The sequence below is a fragment of the Epinephelus lanceolatus genome, chromosome 1 (genome assembly GCF_041903045.1).
Source record: "Epinephelus lanceolatus isolate andai-2023 chromosome 1, ASM4190304v1, whole genome shotgun sequence".
NCBI classification, from domain to species: domain Eukaryota; kingdom Metazoa; phylum Chordata; class Actinopteri; order Perciformes; family Serranidae; genus Epinephelus; species Epinephelus lanceolatus.
The window spans coordinates 14729180-14747581 of record NC_135734.1 but is presented as its reverse complement, the minus strand read 5'-3'; the positions used below and the strand labels follow the sequence as shown (position 1 = coordinate 14747581).

Below are 18402 nucleotides of genomic sequence, written 5' to 3'. Positions count from 1 at the left end.
CTCAAGAAGCTGTTTGGGCTTATTGATGTTACAGAGATTTTGTGTCAATGTCTTTGATGTCTATAAACTATCAAAATTTAAGCACTTACAACAGTGGAACTTACAGCTCAACAGTAAGCACTGATAATATTAACAGGGCTTACAATCGTGATGCCTTCAGAGGAGAGTATAAATATTGGAAAACCTAAAAAAAAACCCAAAACATTAATTTCTCTAGAGGAGATAATATCAATCATTCAGTTAAATGTGAGCCTTTTCTTTGGCTCACTGTAGTTGTCTCCTCTCAAATTGATGGCACTCATAACAAGACATAAAAAAGGGCACTCATCAGGAAGCTGTTCATAGTAAAAATCCAGATAAACGGCAAACTCTGTTTCCTTACTGATACATTTTAATTGTTTTTTTTAACAACAGTTCAGACTGTAATGCCCAATGTGTCATTATACAAATTATTAAAATATATTCTGCAGTGCAAACATATATTCCACGGCATATATTAAAATACAAAGTGTTTACATACCATATAAAAAGGATCACATTTGTTAAACACAAATCCAGAAGGCCCGATGAGATTACACGTATTGAGATGTTATACTGAAAGAATAGCTATCAGCAGAAACCTTGATTAGTTGTATTTGATTGATCATATTTTCTCCTTTTATTCTGGAGATTAGAGCAGTTCAGGAGCAGGCAAATTCTTTATCAAACCAGAGAGCCCCCTGCAGGATAGTGTTGTTACCGGCTCGTCTGTTTGTGTATTCAGATGCTGGGAGAAGATAAAGGCTCAATTAAGCAACACACTGCATATTGTCTGGTCTATAGTAGTTCAGCATTTCCAGTCATTTTAATTCCTCTGATAGTCCTGTGAGACGAGACACAACACAAAGGCAGCACTGACACAGAGAAAAGACAAAACAATGCTGGTTTGCCTAAACCTTCTGCAGAGCATTGTCATTTGGTTTGTTTTTTCTTCAATTTACAATTTAAATTGAGGCAATATGTAAAAATATAAACAACAAAAGGCCGAGACATTTACTCTGCAAAAACATCTTAAAAATGCAGTACTTGTGTGTGCTTTCTAAGTGGAAGATACGTCGCTGTTTCCTGCATTCAAAAATACACATAATGACTGCTTTGCTTGAAGCACAAGGGCACTGCCTGTCATTAAAAAGCACTTAAAGTGCCACATATAGTATAATGGTTTTCGGACACACCACCTGCAAATAAAACGCCACTGATGGTGCATATAATTATCAAGAGATGATTCAATTTAATAGAGGCCCACCTTCCAGTATAATCAGGAGACATATAAAAGTTGCATTAATTTTTTTTACAGTATATAATTAAAATGTAAAAAAAAAAAAAAAATCAAATATTTGTATTTTGACAATTAAAGGCAGTTATTGCAACATGAATGCACATACACATACCTATTCCACATTGTTGCATCTCTCCTATAACACTATAAAATATGGCAAAACTACATTTATAATCTACCTATGAACTGACCAAACAAAACTGTACACCAAGTGTTACATGGTGGACGGAGATGTTTCTATGAGTCAGAGTCCTCTTCGTCATAGTAGCGGTTCCTCTTGATTATATCCTCTGCGCTCAGCTCCTCAGCATCACTTCCTTCTTTGTCCTCTTCCCAGAAGCCCACATCCTGGGAGGCGCGGTTCTGTTTTGGCTGTAAAGGTGGAGAGGGTGATGGTGAGATATCCGGAGAGATGCTTCTATGAGAGCCTCCATCTACCGCCGTCTTGTCTGCTGCTGCCTCTCCTCTCTGTTCTTGTTTGACTCTTTCTTCCTGTTGCTCAGTCTCCACGTCCTCCTCTGAGATGGCCTCAGCTGCATTTGCTGCATCTTCACTGGGTGTTTGAGGCATCGTCTTCTCTTTCTTTTCCTCTTGTTTTACTTGCTGAGGCTCTGGCTTATTTTCCTTGGGTGGCTCTTCAGATGGGTATTTTTCCTCAAATGACGCTCTCCATTCCAGCAAGGATTTGAGGGGGCGACGAGGTTCCCTGGGTCCCAGGCTGGTTGCGGGGTTGGGTCTAGCTGCGACTGTGAAAGGCCGACTGCGCTCCTTTAGAGAAGAGCTCCTCCTCAGGCTCTTCAGTTCAGCCCGCTCTGTGCTCTGGAAGGATGATGGCACCTCGTCCTCTGGGGGCCACTTGGCTCTCCAGGGTCGGCCCGAAGAAACTCCCTCCGTGACCGGACTGAGTGCTTCTGTCACAGAGTGGCGCTCACCAGCCGGGGGAGGCCAGGCGATCCTCAGCCTACGTTTCTCAGCTGGCTTCTCTGTAGACTCAAGCTTCTCCTCAGACCTGGCATGTGTCTGAGCACGTGTCTCCAGTAAGGCAGTCAGGTCTGTAACCTTAACCGGTGAGGATTCTTCCACAGCTGGAGTCGCCTCATTGTCTGAGATACTCTCAGCTGGACGTGTCACCAATGCTGGTACCTCTTTTTCCTTCGGCGTCACCACTTCCTCACCTTCTTCTCCATCACCTCGAGGCTCCCAGCGCTCCTTGTGAGGCCGATGGCCGAAGCCCTCATCGTAGTTGCCTTTAGCTTTGAACAGCTGGTTGAAATGGGGCTTGCAGTAGACATTACCATGCAGAGAGGCATAGTTCAAAAGACTAGAAATAAAGAGTAGCAAAAGATATTATTTAGCAAATGTCCCTCTTTGTAGTTCTTCAGTCAGCCACTGAGGAGGCATTTCAAAATAGAAATCAGATCAAAAGACATGATGAAACTCCAGGAAATGTGCGACAGTGTAAGACTAACCTGAGCTTGGTGCTGCAGTGAACACAGCGGAAGCAACTTTTGTGGTAGACGTGCTGAAGGGCCACCAGCCTCTCCAGCGGGTACACCGTCTGTAGACAAGCGATGCATGTCTCCCTCACCGGTGGGCTGAACTTCTAAACACACAGCAGTCACATACATCCATAAATAACAATTAACAAAAGCTGAAATTAGACTTTTCTTTCTATGAGTCATGCATGTCTCCTGCTTGTTGTGATGACTGACTCACCCTGGATGCTTTGGACTGCTCGCTGCTCTCCCCTGAAACAGATCAAACACACAAAACATCAGTCACTGCGCTGAAAAGGTCAATCCAACCAAACTGTATCTCATTCTGGGTGCCAGAGTAATCTGAATATATTAATATTGTGGTTAATGTTCTGTTTCACATTTTATATTACAGGCAATTCTTTATCAAGAACATGAACGTATCCATGAAGACTCACCATTGCACTCAGGTGCAGGAGTGTATTTCTGATTTACTGGTGCAGATGTTTTTGGAGCAGACACCTCTGGAGTCAAACCCTGGAGGAAACAAAGTAAAAGAAAAGAGGGAAACAAACATTCGTCAACTCGCAGTTACATAATGAACCGCTGTGTGTTCTTCCATTTTCTGGTGTAGGAAGGACAAAGGAAGACAACAAACAATTTACATGCAGTAATGTAAGTAGCTAGATCTGTGGAAAAAGACATGTACATTACCAGTAAACAATGTTGCCTCACTCACTACCACCTTTAAACCTGGTGCATGAGAAATGACTTATTTCAGATCATGTTGTCTTAAAAATGTCAAATGTATTATCTTTTTTAATGTCAGGGCAAACTCCATTAATCTGGGAATACTATTATCAACCTATACATGATTTTTTTTTTTTCACAGCAATTATCCTTATGAATTATTGGGAAATTTCTTAATTTTCATTCATTTAGAAAAGACACACTTCTAAATATATATCACAAAGGTTAAGTATATTTTAGAGAGATTATATCTGTTCTGAATTCAGCTTCTATTGCATGAACTCACAGAGCGAGTGGTGCCTTGTTTGGAAACAGCAGCCTGGTACTTGGCCATCTTCTCCTTCATGGATGTGGACTCCAACACTCTGTTGGGCACAGACAGACCTACAGCAGAGCAGATGATCACACTTAATACTTTGACTGTGGCTGCATTTCACTTTAACAGCAAATGATTGTTCTTCAGATTAAGAATTACTATTCACGATCCAGTTGTGACACATATTACTGTGTTCCCGGAAAACAAAACTGCTTGTAAATCAGTAGTTTTGTGATTGTAGGTTAGGGGTTAGGAGATGACAGTTAATTTAATTCTGTGTACTGCATCACACCCACTGATAAGTACAGAACCCCAGTTAATTATTCAAAGGGCTGAGTGTGTTTGCGCGTGTTTGTCTTTACCGCCATGTTGGTCCATGTCCTCTGATGAAGTGCTGCGACGGGTTGTCCTGCCGCCCTGTAAGAGTAAAATGATTGGTGGAATTAGAGGTCCTGTTTACAAAACTGGAGCTATAAATTGATTAGTTAATGGCATGTATCAATCATTATATTTGTCATTACATGTGCAACATTGTCAGATCTACAGAGCCTTACTCTTTCTTTCTTTCAGCCAAACAAACTTTACTTAAACTTTTTTACTTTCTTAAAAGGCTAACTCTTTGAATTTATGTTCCTATATCTGATAAGAGTTTTTTTAGACCACCATACTGCTGCAACGAGAATTTTGATGCAATGAAGTGGACCTACATAGAAAATATCACTTTATTTGTCAGTATTGTTTACTTCTATCATCTGTAATTTTTCAGCAATGTACAGAATAGATTTTTGTAGAAACAGCATATTGTAAAGGTGGTTCAGTTTGTGTCTGATTACCTTTTTTCTGAGACAAAAATATTCAGGTATTCATGGTTAAGTACAGGTTTCACAGCCTGTATGTGAGGCCTGTCCTGTTTCGCACATGGACACGTTTCCCAAGTCATCAGGACTGGTATAAAAGCATCCCACACAGGTTCATACTGTGTTGAGAAACATGGGAAGAACCTGAGTCCTCGGTGTAAAACAGATACAAGATATGAGTTGGTTGTGTTCTCATAAAAGTATAAAAATATAGCCAAACCCACAGATTTCCAAATTATTATGACATAGTGTCATAACAAAGTGTTTGGGAACATATGTCCCAAATACCAAACTGCAGGCTCCATCTCAGCTACACCTCACTGAAGACAAACCAGGTCTAGTATGAGAGTAACCAGTTATTACCACTGACCAGTCTGACCTCTGTTTTTCACAGAAAAATGACAGGTATCTGCGAGGACAGCCACCAACATGCCTCTGAACTGCCGTCCAAATAACCAAAACTATTCTATTGCACTTCACTAAAAGAATGAGCTTTGTGTGCATGCGTGTGTGCATGCGTACATGCGTGCGTGCGTGCACGCTCACGTGTCACCAACAATAATGAGTAAACCAGAGAGTTTCTCTCAGCAGTTATCCTGCACACATGAGTGGAAAAGAGTTTTGGCCAATTAAAATAGCCCATTCCTTCAGGCTGCCTCACTGGGACTGTGGAGTCCTGTTGTGCCACATATCTTCCTCAGCTACTTAAATCCACACACCAACTGCATTATAAAGCACTTAAAGCTTCAGCTGGACAGGGGCATGGGTTCCTACTTACTGAATAAATTCAACCTTTTCAGCCAGTGTTACAACACTCCTTGTTTATCCTGTAAATGTTCACCAGTGACTTTTACACTTCTTCTTTCCTCGTGGTGACACATCGGCGTTAGTCATACTGTTAAGCATTTTTTAAAGACAACAACTTCCATGGCTGGAGACACCAGCAAAAGTGACAGAGTGCAAGTTAAGTAAAATCTCAAGACACACAAGGGTTGTGGTCCTTTACATTCGATTATAAATATTAACTCATGCAGTGGTGTGGTGACGGCTGCATGCAGACCAGACTGCACAATATGACATATACAACAAAACCTACAACTAATGCCCAGGATACACACTGTGGCTAATGAAAATTGAAATAAAGCTCCACAGAGGTGATCCTCTGAAGAAAGAAGCAGCCCTGGGTCAGGAATGTTCCTGCATTCCTCTGTTATGGAAGGTGAGGAGTGGAGTGCTTGTTGTTTTGGGCCCAGAGCGAAAAAGACACTGTGACAGAGTGAAAGGGAGAGACAGAAACTGGTGGGGGAGAGTCGGGACCTGAATCAAGGTAAAACAAGACTACTTTAAAGAATACAGGGAACAGAGGACTTCAGGAAGAATACATCTGAAAAGAAACTGAATATAAAGGACATGACAATTTAAATCCAAAGCTATGCTTAGCACTGAGAATCAACCAGTCAAAGACAGCTTGACTTAAACTGTTATTGCTAAATGGGAAAAAATATCATTATGGTCAGTCTCTTTTACACGAGTAAACTAATTACATAGTCCCAGATTCACAATAGAAATAAACTAATTATTGTGTTCTGTTCCGTTTAGTATCAGTTACTTCTGATGTGCTGTAAGGCAGGATAATTAGGGCATAACAAACCCTGTAAATTAGGATCTAAGTGGTTGAGAGTTCCTTCAAAGGTGCTAATTAAATCAGCTTCAGGTTATGCAACATAAAAGTAACCACATGCAAAAGGCATTCCAACCTTTTTTCAGAGGAGTTCAGAAAATATGTTTTACAGGGCTGACCAACATCAGTACAGTAAATCTCAACCACCCACACTGTGGTTACAGTTACTGCCTGAGAAACAAGGCCAATAGATGCACAGCTGTCGAAGCTGGCGAAAAGAGTAGGCCGAGAACCTCATTCACAAACTATCTGTGCAAATTAATATGGTCTCAGTTAATGCTGAACATATGCACAAACTGACAACGTCTGTGCCAGTTTTGTAGGGACCTAAACAGTATACTTACTATGTATTTAGGGGAAGTCCTAGTGCTTGTTAAAGTGTTTATGACACAGTGACTACATTTACATGCACAATAATATTCCACTGTTATTCCAAATCTGAATTTGATACAGGTCATGTAGGCAGCATATTTAATTTGTATATTATGAATAAGGCCTTTTTCTGAATGAAGCATTTCCTGATTAAGGCATATGGGATATGCCATTGTTATTCTGGTTTTAGGAGCATCCTTTGGACATGTATACAATATATTCAAAATATGCATCTCATTTGGGGGTTTTACCGCAGTTTGTGACACATAGCCTCTCGCCAGTTCACTGTCAGTTCTGTACAAACCAAATAGCCAAGAGATTCCAAGACTGTGGGGTAGAGATGCATGCCCAAAAGAAAGCCCACATTTCTGTTCAGGAGCGACACATCTACTTTTAAACATTATGAAAGACTTGGATATTTGAGGTTTTTGGATATGTCCATGTGGACCAAAATAAAAAAAGGGAATATTTTGTGCATTTAAATGTAGTGATTGTCTCAAATGTATCAGAAGAACGAGCTGCCAAAGCAGAAAATGATCTGTGTGTAACTACCTTGCCCATGGTGTCCTCTCCCTTCTCAAACTTCATCTTCAGGTTGTTCAGTGGCACTCTGGCTTTTTCATACGAGGCACAGGGGCTGGTGGGGACTTGCTGCTCGAGCTTTTCAGGTCTTTCACAGTGCGTCAGCTCATCCCTGTCCATCCCTCTCTGCTCTTCACCTTTGTGTGCTTCTGGAGCTGCTGCGGGCTGCTGGACGCGACTGGCTGGGCCAGGGCTCTTTAATGGAGGACTCTGCTCAGTGATGGAAGTAGACCTGGACAGAGCAGGAGGCCTGTGGCGAGAGCTGGACTGGCTAGGTGGTGGGACGGAAGAGGACTTGTCCTGTTGCTGCTCCCAGCGCTTCTTCAGAGCACTCAGGTTGCCAGACCGCAAGGACACTGACACACTCTCAGAAGACTGTGAGGAAGACAAGAGAGATTACAAGTTCAAAGTAAAAATGACTTCTCAAACACTGCCAGTCAAAAGCAACAGCAGATTCTGGTCTTCTTCTTGTTCTATCTGTAGGCTAAAAGTATTTCTATCTGGCAACAAACATACAGTGCTACACATACAGCTTAAAGCCCAATCCAGTGTGATGGAATAAAGGAAATGCCAGACTCTGAGCTTGGCTTCACTGACAGATTAGGTGAACAGCTGTTCAAAGTTGGTCCAGGAAGGAGATGTTTTGCTGCGGCTGCTGAAGGCAACAATGAAGATAACAGGGCAGTGCAAGCAGGCTGCATTCCTTTTCACACGACAACTTTACCTTTCCCAAAAAACCACTGAGGAGTGCTCTGTTCACCACTCAGCCATTCATGACAATAAAACATGTTGAGCAGCAAACAGAACAACGGGAGGAACACTACTGCTGCGTGACCTCCAGGAACTTCCTTAATTATATAAGAGGAATGATCCGTTGAAGAAAGAGGATGTGGACACGTGAATAAATCACTCTCATATAAGTAAACTAATCAACTAATAAATCTTCAAAAACATTGTGAGCTTTTGTAGGCAAGCCTCCAGCTGAGGTCAGCTCAGTGGGAAACATTTAAACAATATTATATTATGAAAATCACATTTTCCCCTACAAAATTATGTTCAACCTAATTTAAAGATGATGATTAGAGATGACAAACAAAAACACAAAATTAGTCAAAAGACTGAACAACTTTTGTGAATTAGAACATCAAACTAAATCTGGTACATCAACAAGGAAGTTAAATGACCATGCAGAAACACAGACAGACAAATAGTAATAAAGGAAAGAAGAAAGAAATCAGACCATAAGAATAAAGAACTGAACAAATGGGACAAAACCCCCAAAGTGCTGAAAAAACTGACACACAATTACTCTCTTTGTGAGGCAAGTCCAGGGTGAGCGGAGAGAACTGGACAGTGACAAGATTGTTCCCGTTTTTTAAGCAAAAAGACAAAAGGAGAAACCTCTTCAACTTCGTTGGAGTACCCAAATGTGCTGTAACCACAATTTAACAGCAGGGAAAAGTGAGTCCTTTGGTTGGTCCTTCTCTACAGGTCAGTGTGTTGAGAGACAGAGCTCTCCCAGATGTTAGCAGCTAGACAAAATCTGCTCGTGAGAGTCAGTCCAGCCCCTTTAACACCCGGAAAGTGAATGAGAGAGAGCTAGAGGGAGAGAGAGAGTCAGAATACCCAGGAAACCAGAGCAGGAAATGGTACATTCAGGGAAAAGTTAACTCTTGATTTGCTGTGACAGCATGTCAGCATTGACATTTTTCCACCCACAAATGATTTTGGATGATAACAGCACTAAAAAATGTGTCTACATAGCACAGAATTTCAAAACACTACTTGGAGGTCAGATTCTATGGGAAGTTGTTCCACAAAAAATGAGCTCCAATGACTGAAGTTAGTTTTTAAACTTGAGTCCAGGTCAGGGCAGCAAATGAAAAGACACACCACAATTATAAGCAAAACACTGGCAATTTATCTTTTTTTTTTTGGGGGGGGGGGGGGGGGGGGGGGGCATATATTTCTCAGTTTTAAAAGTATTTCCTAACAATGCTACCTTAACTACAACTGACTAAAATTGGGAGTCTCTTTGTTTAACATAATTTAAAATTCATACAACTGCATCCCGTACATGCTGGAGATGAAACTGACTTGATTGCTGGAAGTCTTAAAGCGGGCATATAAGCATAAAGGAGACAATACATGCTGTTAACATCTGAATGCTCCTCTGCAAATTACTCGTGGATAAATATGCCTTGATTTTTCCAACATATTTCTTACTGAACTAACCAGATTCTGCAAAGATGGGTCGCTGTGCCAAACCCATCTTATGTTTTTTGATCACTGGTGCTGGGGTGTCAAACTCATTTTAGGTCAAGGGCCACACACAGTTCAATTTGATCTCAAGTGGGCCAAACCAGTAAAACAATTGCTTAATAAGTTAACCTCTTAATAACAACACCTCCATAGGTTTCTTTTTCGTTTAGTGTAAAGAGGTACAAGTACATTCTGAAAACATTCATCCATTTACAAAACAGCTGATGAAGAGCCTGAGATGTCTTAAGAAAAATGTGTTTAATTTCAACAGTATGTCTTAATTTTCCCACATTCAGTGAGTCTACTACTCACTGTCATTACATGTCCATTTTTCCAAACACCAATTAACCAGTTAAGTATATGAAATAAAAATAGGAGTGAATGGTGTAGATGAAACTAATTTCTCTGATTCTTTTCACAATTATTTTTTTATTTATCCCTAAATCTGATGATGAGTGTGAGTGTGGAGTCAGCATGTTCTCCCTGTGTCAGCATGGGTTTTCAGTCTAAAGACATGCAGGTCAGGTTAATGAGTGACTTTAAATTGTGAGCATGAATGGTTGTGTGTCTAAATGTGCCAGCGCTGTGATAGTCTGGCAACCTGTACAGGGTGTAGCCTGCCTCTTGCCCAATGTCAGCTGGGATAGGCTCCAGCAACCGCCCACTTCACGACCCTGTACCAGGATAAGCAGTTATGGATAATAAATGAACGAATTATATAATCACAGATGCAGCTCACAGGATACCAGAGTCTGAAGAGTTTCAAAGCCCCCATTATAATCAAGAGAAAAGCAACAAATCTTTTTGAGAAGCAATTTTGTTTTACTTTTTTTTAATGTTGTATCTATGTAATCTATCTAATGAACTAATCATTCATTGATGTGTTTAAAAAGACCCCCTTCCCCCAACTCCCCCTCACACACACACACACACACACACACACACACACACACACCCTCATACACAGACAGACAGATGGTCTTTTGCGCTGTTCATTCAAACTTGTGTTACCCTAAAATATTTGAACTACACTTCCAAATTCCTTTTATAGTGGCATCAGCTCATATCCTCATATACTACTGGTTCCTGAAATGATAACAAACTATGATGACTCACACTGAAATGTTCATCAGTGATGACCTGTCAACAGAACATGGACAGAACTTTGCCTTCAGACCATCTTTCAAGTTTTGTTCTTTAAACACAGCATGAAGGTAAATAACGCAGGAAAGTTTCTTTCACAAACAATACATTCAAATCACGTTTCTGCTGAATAAAAAAAACCTTCTTGTCTTTTACATCACTAGCCAGATCATTAAACAAAGACTATAGAAGCAAACAAGCCTTTAAAGCAGCTGGCTCACACACGCTGGTAAACAACGGCCACATTTCATACAGCACATCCACAGAAACATTACCTTATATTTCTTCATGGTGTTGGCTGATCAGTTACTCATCTAATCTCAGTCCTGTTTTGTTTATGAGTCTTTCACACTGACAAAGCAGCTAACCTACAGTTGGATCCACAAAGAGCATTGTAAGGGGATTACACTGAAGTGGGATTATGGGTTTGATAGCCGGCCCATTGCAACAAGTGGCCAATGAGAGGTCGGGCAAGACAAGACATTTGGCCCAGACAGTGTGTTGGCATGGTGAGTGTGTGTGTGTGCTCAATAATTAGTTTAGCACCACCAGCAGCTACTGAGCAAATGAAGCCAAACATGCAGCATACACACATTTCACACACACAGTTCATTTAACCATGTGGGTTGCCAGGAGAGGCCCATTAAAATGCTGCAAACAAAATGCATCACAGATTCAGATTTCATATGTGAAACATCAACTTACATTTGTTTTGTATCAAATTCAGGAGCAGCTGTACACACTACTATTCATACATCCCATGAAATGTCTTTAAACTGAATTAAATGTCTCAAGCATCCCCCAGAGAGATACTTACTCCTTTTTTTTTCTCTGCACTTGACTCCTCAGCCGCTCTCTGGTACCTGAGAGACACAGAAACAACACTGACCTCTGGTGACGCAAAACAAAAACACAGACTTTCTAAGGATCGTGGCATTTCCTCAGTCAAGAGCCTTGCAAGTCATTTAACAACTGTACAGTGAAACAAAGATTTTTTTTTTTATAATTTTCAGATTTTACTTTGTTAAAAGTTTATTTTAGATATAGTTTCACTTTCATTTTTGTTATAATTCTTACACTATTAGGGGGTAGTATTTTTTTAGATTAAATGACAAATTGAGAACAAGTATTCTTTATGTATTTTAAACAAGCACATTATTATTCACAACAATAAATCATAAAAATATTGAGAAGTCACTTTTAATACATCATCAGCTTTGTAAAAAAAGGGGCAATCATTTGTTTTCTGGCTGCAGAAATGAAATGCACACGCAGACTCAGCAACAGTCTGAACTAACTCAGCCCTAAGTAGAACTCACACATTTTGTCCAAAGTCTTTTCAACATAATATCTAAACACTGATGGAGACTGGCAGTGTCCTTAAAGGTCACATAATATGCTCATTTACAGGTTCATACTTGTGTTTTCGGTTTCTACTAGAACACATTTACATGATTTAATGGTCAAAAACACTTTACTTTTCTCATACTGTCTGCCTGAGAACACCTGTATTTACTCTCTGTCTGAAACACTCTGTTTTAGCGACTGTCTCTTTAAGCTTCCTTCAAAAAAGCCAAGTCTGCATTGATTGGTGAATGTTTTTCTTTTTTCCTTCCACAACTGCGCTTTCGGCGTCTCTGCACATCTGTGCAGCCAGTGGAATGACTATAACACACTGTAGCGGCACTTTCTATCTTTATAGACTGTTTCACTGGAATTGCATTACTAGGCAACAGCTTGGGTTCATGTTTACGTCCTGACAGCTGATGTCACTCACATACAATGCAAAACATTCCAACAAGAAATACAAAGGGCCCCATTCATAATGTTTATGTTTCAAGTTTGAAACGGTCTATGTAGTGTACTTGTGACATCACAACTTCACAGTAGTCCTGACAGCTTGTTTAAAGTCACAATTTCTGAATACAGACTGTGTGCATTTCTCTGTGGCTTCAGTGTTTTAATACTTTCACAGTATTTATATACATTGCCTGCTTCATATTAAAAAAGACATGGAAATCTGACTTTTTACAGTATGGGACCTCTCAGATCAAGAGGTAGTCATGTGGGCCAAACATGATCGCTCTATCTAGAAATGTATCTAGCATTCATTTCTTGCATTACAGATAGTTTACAGGTGTAAATCAACAACAAACTGAGTGAAAACCAGGTGTTACTCACTTGGAAAAGCGTTCAGCGAGGGCATTGTTTCTCCCTCGGCCACTGAGTGACAGCTCCTTTGCAGTGACACGCAAGGACTGTGCTGCCCAGGCCCGCCGATTAAATGGACCACTTTCCATCTCTGGCAGCTAGCTGAATATCTGAAAGACAAACACAACCACCAATTAGCAATGTTCATTATTACTACACATACAGTGACTCTTCCCCTCTAATTTATATCCCAAACCTTTACCGGAGCAAACTGAACTTCAGTCATACCTTTAACCATCAGCTCAGCTCTTACCAGGTGAGTGAGACCACCATACTAACAACATGGCATGACAAAACTATTTCAACGTGTACAGACTCTTCAGAGGGTCGGTGCCAGAGTCCAGGTTTATGCTTGTACGGGAACTATCTGCTGTCTGAGATCACTGATCTGCATGTTTGCACCATGCTCTCCATCAGTTTACCTCTTCACACCTCCCCTTCCTGACACACATACCAAAGAGTGGTAACCTATATATGCGATCATACAGTTATGCATGCAAACAAACACACCGACAGGTTCAAACTTGCACTCCGGCTCGTGCTGCATGACTGCAAGATGGAGGCACAAGAGCGTGAGCACATTATCATTACGAGAGGACAACTCGCCATGGGCAACGCTCACAAAAGACCAGACAAAAGCAGTGTCCCACAACCACACTGCATAGCACACACAGTTTTTCTCTAACTTCGCTCGGACAAACCAACACTTAAATACGTGCTGCGGATGGATGATGAGTGTCTGTTGCAGTTTCTGTGTGTGGAGAGACATCTTAATGTCAGACCATGAATCCCCCTGTTAGTGCTGAGACAGTATATCATAACCATGTGGTTAAATCACCACTGTGCACAGCTAATACACTCAATAATAATTTCTCTTACTACGTGGGCCTTTTCACTCAGGTGCACCTATTACATCACCACTTCATATGATATGGGTGACAAGCAGTGTGAGGACTTTGGACTGACTGAATTGCAACACAGCCCTGACACTCCTGACTGCATTACCTACAGTGTTACCCACTGAAATAAATACAATACGTAATTTTATATAATGATGTGTAATTATATATAATTAATTGCAATTACTTTCATTTACTGTCAGGCTAGTGTGTCTAGATGAGCAGAGGCAAAGTTCGGTTGGACACAACATACACAACACAACACTGCTGAAGGACTCCTCTTAGGTTTCCTACATCTGAAAAGCTTGGGGCTGTTTTCTGCTGCTACAGGTTTTGAAGCCTGATGGGCGAGTTAGTTTACCTTGCCTATAGATCAGTTGTATACTGTGCTGTGTATAGTCTCTGCTGAATCGGTATCTGGGTTTAAGCACACAAATGTTATGCTGAAATCATTTGTTAACTTCTCCTTTCTGCCCTGTGAGTCATTTTGCAGGATACCAAGCCAATACGCATTGGATGACAGGCAGGTCTACCACCAGTCTGTCACAAGGATAACACAGGTGCACTGCCTTTAGAGTCACAAATCTGCCTCTTTTGCATATCCTTAAACTGTTGAAAGAAGCCAGAGCAACAGAAGAAAACATATGAGAGAAGTCCATTCGAAAATGACATGGGTTGAGAGCCAAACTCAAGTTCTTCTCGCTGTACACAAGTGCACAAAGAGAACAGCCAAGCTAAACAGAGCTGTCATCTGTAAATCGATGCCGGTACTCAGCAGGAAATGTTTGTGATTTAAATAAATAATAGGGTGGGGTTATAGTGTGTTTTTCCTGTATGTGAAAACAATCTAATGATTTACATTCTGACTTTCTGTTGAATTATCTGGTTTAGAAGCCTGAGATTAAAGACACGAAATTGTCACTACAGCACTGAATAAGAAGCTAATGTTAACATTTTATCTGTGCAAACCATCCCTACTGATTATGAAATGTAGGTCACTGTTCAAATCCAAATAAAAAGTGCACAAAAAATTATTTGTAAGTTAAACAGAAGTCCCCACATACCACGTGCAAAAACCTTTATAAGTCCAACAGGTAATAGTTTTTGTTTCGACTTTTGTTATTGGAACTTCTACCAGGTCAGACATAGGATTTAGAGGTTAAGTTTGCAGTATTATTAATGATCATTTTAACATTCTTGTACGACAACAGGTGAATTTAATTTCTTTTTAATTGCTGTGCCAGCTCCACATTGCCCCAAGGATTCTTTGCTTTACCTCTGCACCTCCTTGCATGATGAATTAAACCTTTAGGAGCCAGGTCAGTAACTAAATCGTTATTAATTAGAGGTAACAAAGGTAACAAAAGTAAACAAAGGTGGCCCTGCTTCAGCCAGGGGTGAGAGACACTGCAAGCAAAGCCTTAGAACCATTACACGCTATCTGATATATGAGCTGTTGAAATCTGATCATCTAAACACCAGCGTTTACCTTTATCTCCATCACCTGTTATCAGTGAAAGGTGGACACTGACCTTTAACCCTTGCTTGAGGAAAGTTCTTCTTAACAACAAGTAACCACAACACTGTCAGATACAGTGGGCCAATGACTCATGAGCAAGGAGGAGTCCGCATTGCTTGGCGCATGATTGACCTAAGACGCAATTCTTATTAAAAAAAAAACACAATAAGCACTGAGGCGATACAATAATAACACATCACTGATGTTGAAGATTGGCATTGTTCAGAGGCTAACATGGTATTTGAAGAACTTTAATTTCAGGTGTGTGACACTGGGCTTGGAGACTGTTGGTGGCACAAAAAGCCAAACTGTCGATACACTAAATATATTCTGTCATATTAGTTTGTTACATGTAAATTGTATTTAGACAAATGAAAATAAAGTGACAACCTAGGACGGCAGTACAAACTCAGCAGCTGGACAAGATTAGCATCGACATCTCGACAGACAGAGAGTCCTTTGAGAGCAGGACAGACTACTATAAGCGCACGTGCGTTAATATAAAAATCACCGCCTCAATCTAAACACAAACAGACTCGCTCGACTTGTCAAAATACAAACATTTGGTATTTCTAAAACAGGCCTAGCTCGAGTTATTTACATCTATTTCCACGTCCTTGCTGTGAGTTTGGTCTTACCTGTCCGAACTTCCGTTGAGTCACTCTTTTTGTGAAACCTTGAGACACCTGACACTCGCTGCCGCCTCTGCGTCACCGCCCGGTGTGGACAGACAGAGGTGGAGTGTACAGAAAGGTGTCATGGGAGTGGAAGAGCTGGGTCACGTGATGTTTATGCACCAATGACCTTAGGTATTGCATTACCCCTACCTGGTGTGTGGGTGTGTGTGTGTGTGTGTGTGTGAGCGCACGCGAAGGCGCGTGGTGTTCCTGCATACCACCCACCCAAATTCCTGAGAACAAGCAAACCTACTCTTTCATTTCTCATGCGAAGAGAAAACACGAGAAGGGAGACAAGAGAGAGCGAGAAGGCATACTGAACAACTCAGGGTTCTTCAACAGAGCAGAACTGGATCTGCAGGGACTATGCTAAATTTCATAACATAATAATACCAATAATAATAGTAGTAAAGGCAACAATACTACTAATAACATTAAACATTATATAGCACCTTTTGTTAACAAAATGGAGCTCAATGTGCTTTACACAAACATGAGAAGAAAGAAATGAGCAGACATACAATTAATACATTTAAAAGAGAGCGAGCTCTGATTCAGACATGTTTATGCTCTTAAAGCAAAGGTGACAATGTAGGAACAAGTGTCATACAGCTTCACCACAGGTTTCATTTTAGCTAAGTGCCTGCACACCAACAGAAAAATTTCAAACACTAGTGCGTTTGTGAGGTCTTGCATTATTTACTGTATATGGGATCTGAAATAGGCCGTGCATGGTGCATTGGATGTTTGCATTACATTTGCCTTCTAAATACTGTAAAGCCAACTGGGTGGTGTGGTGAGAATTGGAAGATTGTGGCTTTAATGTGGAGAACTCTGTTGTGACCAAGAGTGAAAGTAAAAGTGTGGTTTAAGAACTAGTTTTTCATGTTCAAGGTTTTACTGTTACTGACCAGCCAACCAAAGGAAAACACATTGGTCCAGTTTTCTATGTCAGCTAATGAAGCTATACCTTTAAGTTGCATACCTCAGCATAGAGAAAAAGACAATTTTGTAATCCAGTAACCTAATGTAACACTGATGTCATTATTTTCAAGCTGATAATGACAGAATCCAGATGACTAACAATTTTGATTTTAGTGGCATTTAATACTTACAAATAAACTTATCAGCTGATATATTGTTTTTGATTGCCTTCCGTTGAAGTAAAATAGGCTACAGTATACGCTATATGACCTAAAAATTAAAATAAAATAAAATTTTGTTTTCTCCTCTTGCTCCTAAGAATGATGAAATGCAAAGAACACAAAGTTGTTAACAGTATTTGAAAAGACCTGAACTCTTGTTTTTGTCAGTCCCTGAGCAAGTGCTTTGATTATTTAAAATGAATAAAGTCTCATGAAAGATTTATTCGAGGATGTATTGTCATACAATACAGGATGGCACACTGAAATGTAGTTGTAGTCCACTCCACTCTGCAAACAGAAAATGGTTGAACATATATTCAAAATGTTTAAATTATAATAAATTATGATATGTAATCAATAATAAATTAGGCATTAAAATAGAACAAACTATATAAAGAAGTCGAAAGTATCATTGTGTCTCTTACAAAGACCCTATTGAATGTATATTCTGCAGGAACTAGGACAGGAGGTGTTTGTGGACATGCCCACATTTTAATGTTACCTAACCCATACAAATATACAGTCAATAAGGAACCTATTACAATGTTAGAGCTCCAGTTGTTTCCATAGGAGTATAGAGACCCAACCAAGGACATTGTTTAAACCTTTGAACCCTGAGTAAATTGGTGTGATTTCTTTCAAAAACATAGGCAAAAAAGGCAATGAGCAACTTGGTAGAAAATGCCCCACAAATAACAAAAAAAAGTATAGATTTAGAAAATTATTTTAAAAAAAAGTAAAAAATGAAAAAAGCTAGGGGAAAATATATGTATAATTATTATTACCACATATTTAAAAAATATGGTACGGAATTATTATAATTTAAACCACTTTTTCCCAGGTCATTTGTTTTTTTGTTTTTGTTTTTAGTTTTCTCTTTTCTCTACTTTCATGCAAATTTTGGGGGTCATTTCTTCTATTGCTGCTCATTGCCTTCCTCCCATTTTTTTGACAGAAATCCAGCCAATTTGCTCAGGTTTCAAAGGGTTAAACAAACAGCAGTCCATTCACACAAATAAAGATTTCCCAAAATATTTTAAATATGTCCAGGGCCAACAATGGAAAAAAACAAAAACCCAACGCTTAATAGGCTACTTGATTAATGAACCAATTAAGGAAGATGCTGTGTATTTTTGGCTTTAGGTGAGTGTAAAACCAAAGCAAAACACACAAGAACAGAAAATTGCATAGGTAG

At 40.0% G+C, this 18402-nt stretch overlaps 1 protein-coding gene across 2 annotated transcripts; it reads right to left on the bottom strand.

Annotated features, from left to right (window-relative positions):
* Positions 1-369: 369 nt before the first annotated feature.
* On the bottom strand, positions 370-16158 carry LOC117257326 (LIM domain and actin-binding protein 1-like). Of its 2 annotated transcripts, XM_033627472.2 has the most exons (10): positions 16024-16158; positions 12938-13077; positions 11574-11619; positions 7322-7726; positions 4222-4276; positions 3830-3927; positions 3252-3330; positions 3035-3066; positions 2788-2921; positions 370-2639 (listed from the first exon to the last, which is right to left on the bottom strand). In XM_033627472.2, the coding sequence occupies exons 2-10, from the start codon at positions 13054-13056 to the stop codon at positions 1556-1558; spliced, it is 2052 nt and encodes a 683-aa protein (XP_033483363.2). In that variant the 5' UTR covers positions 13057-13077; positions 16024-16158; the 3' UTR covers positions 370-1555. The 2 variants fall into 2 exon arrangements, with proteins under 2 accessions (XP_033483363.2, XP_078020099.1); XM_078163973.1 differs by lacking the exons at positions 11574-11619; positions 12938-13077; positions 16024-16158 and adding an exon at positions 10215-10233.
* Between the last annotated feature and the right edge of the window lie 2244 nt (positions 16159-18402).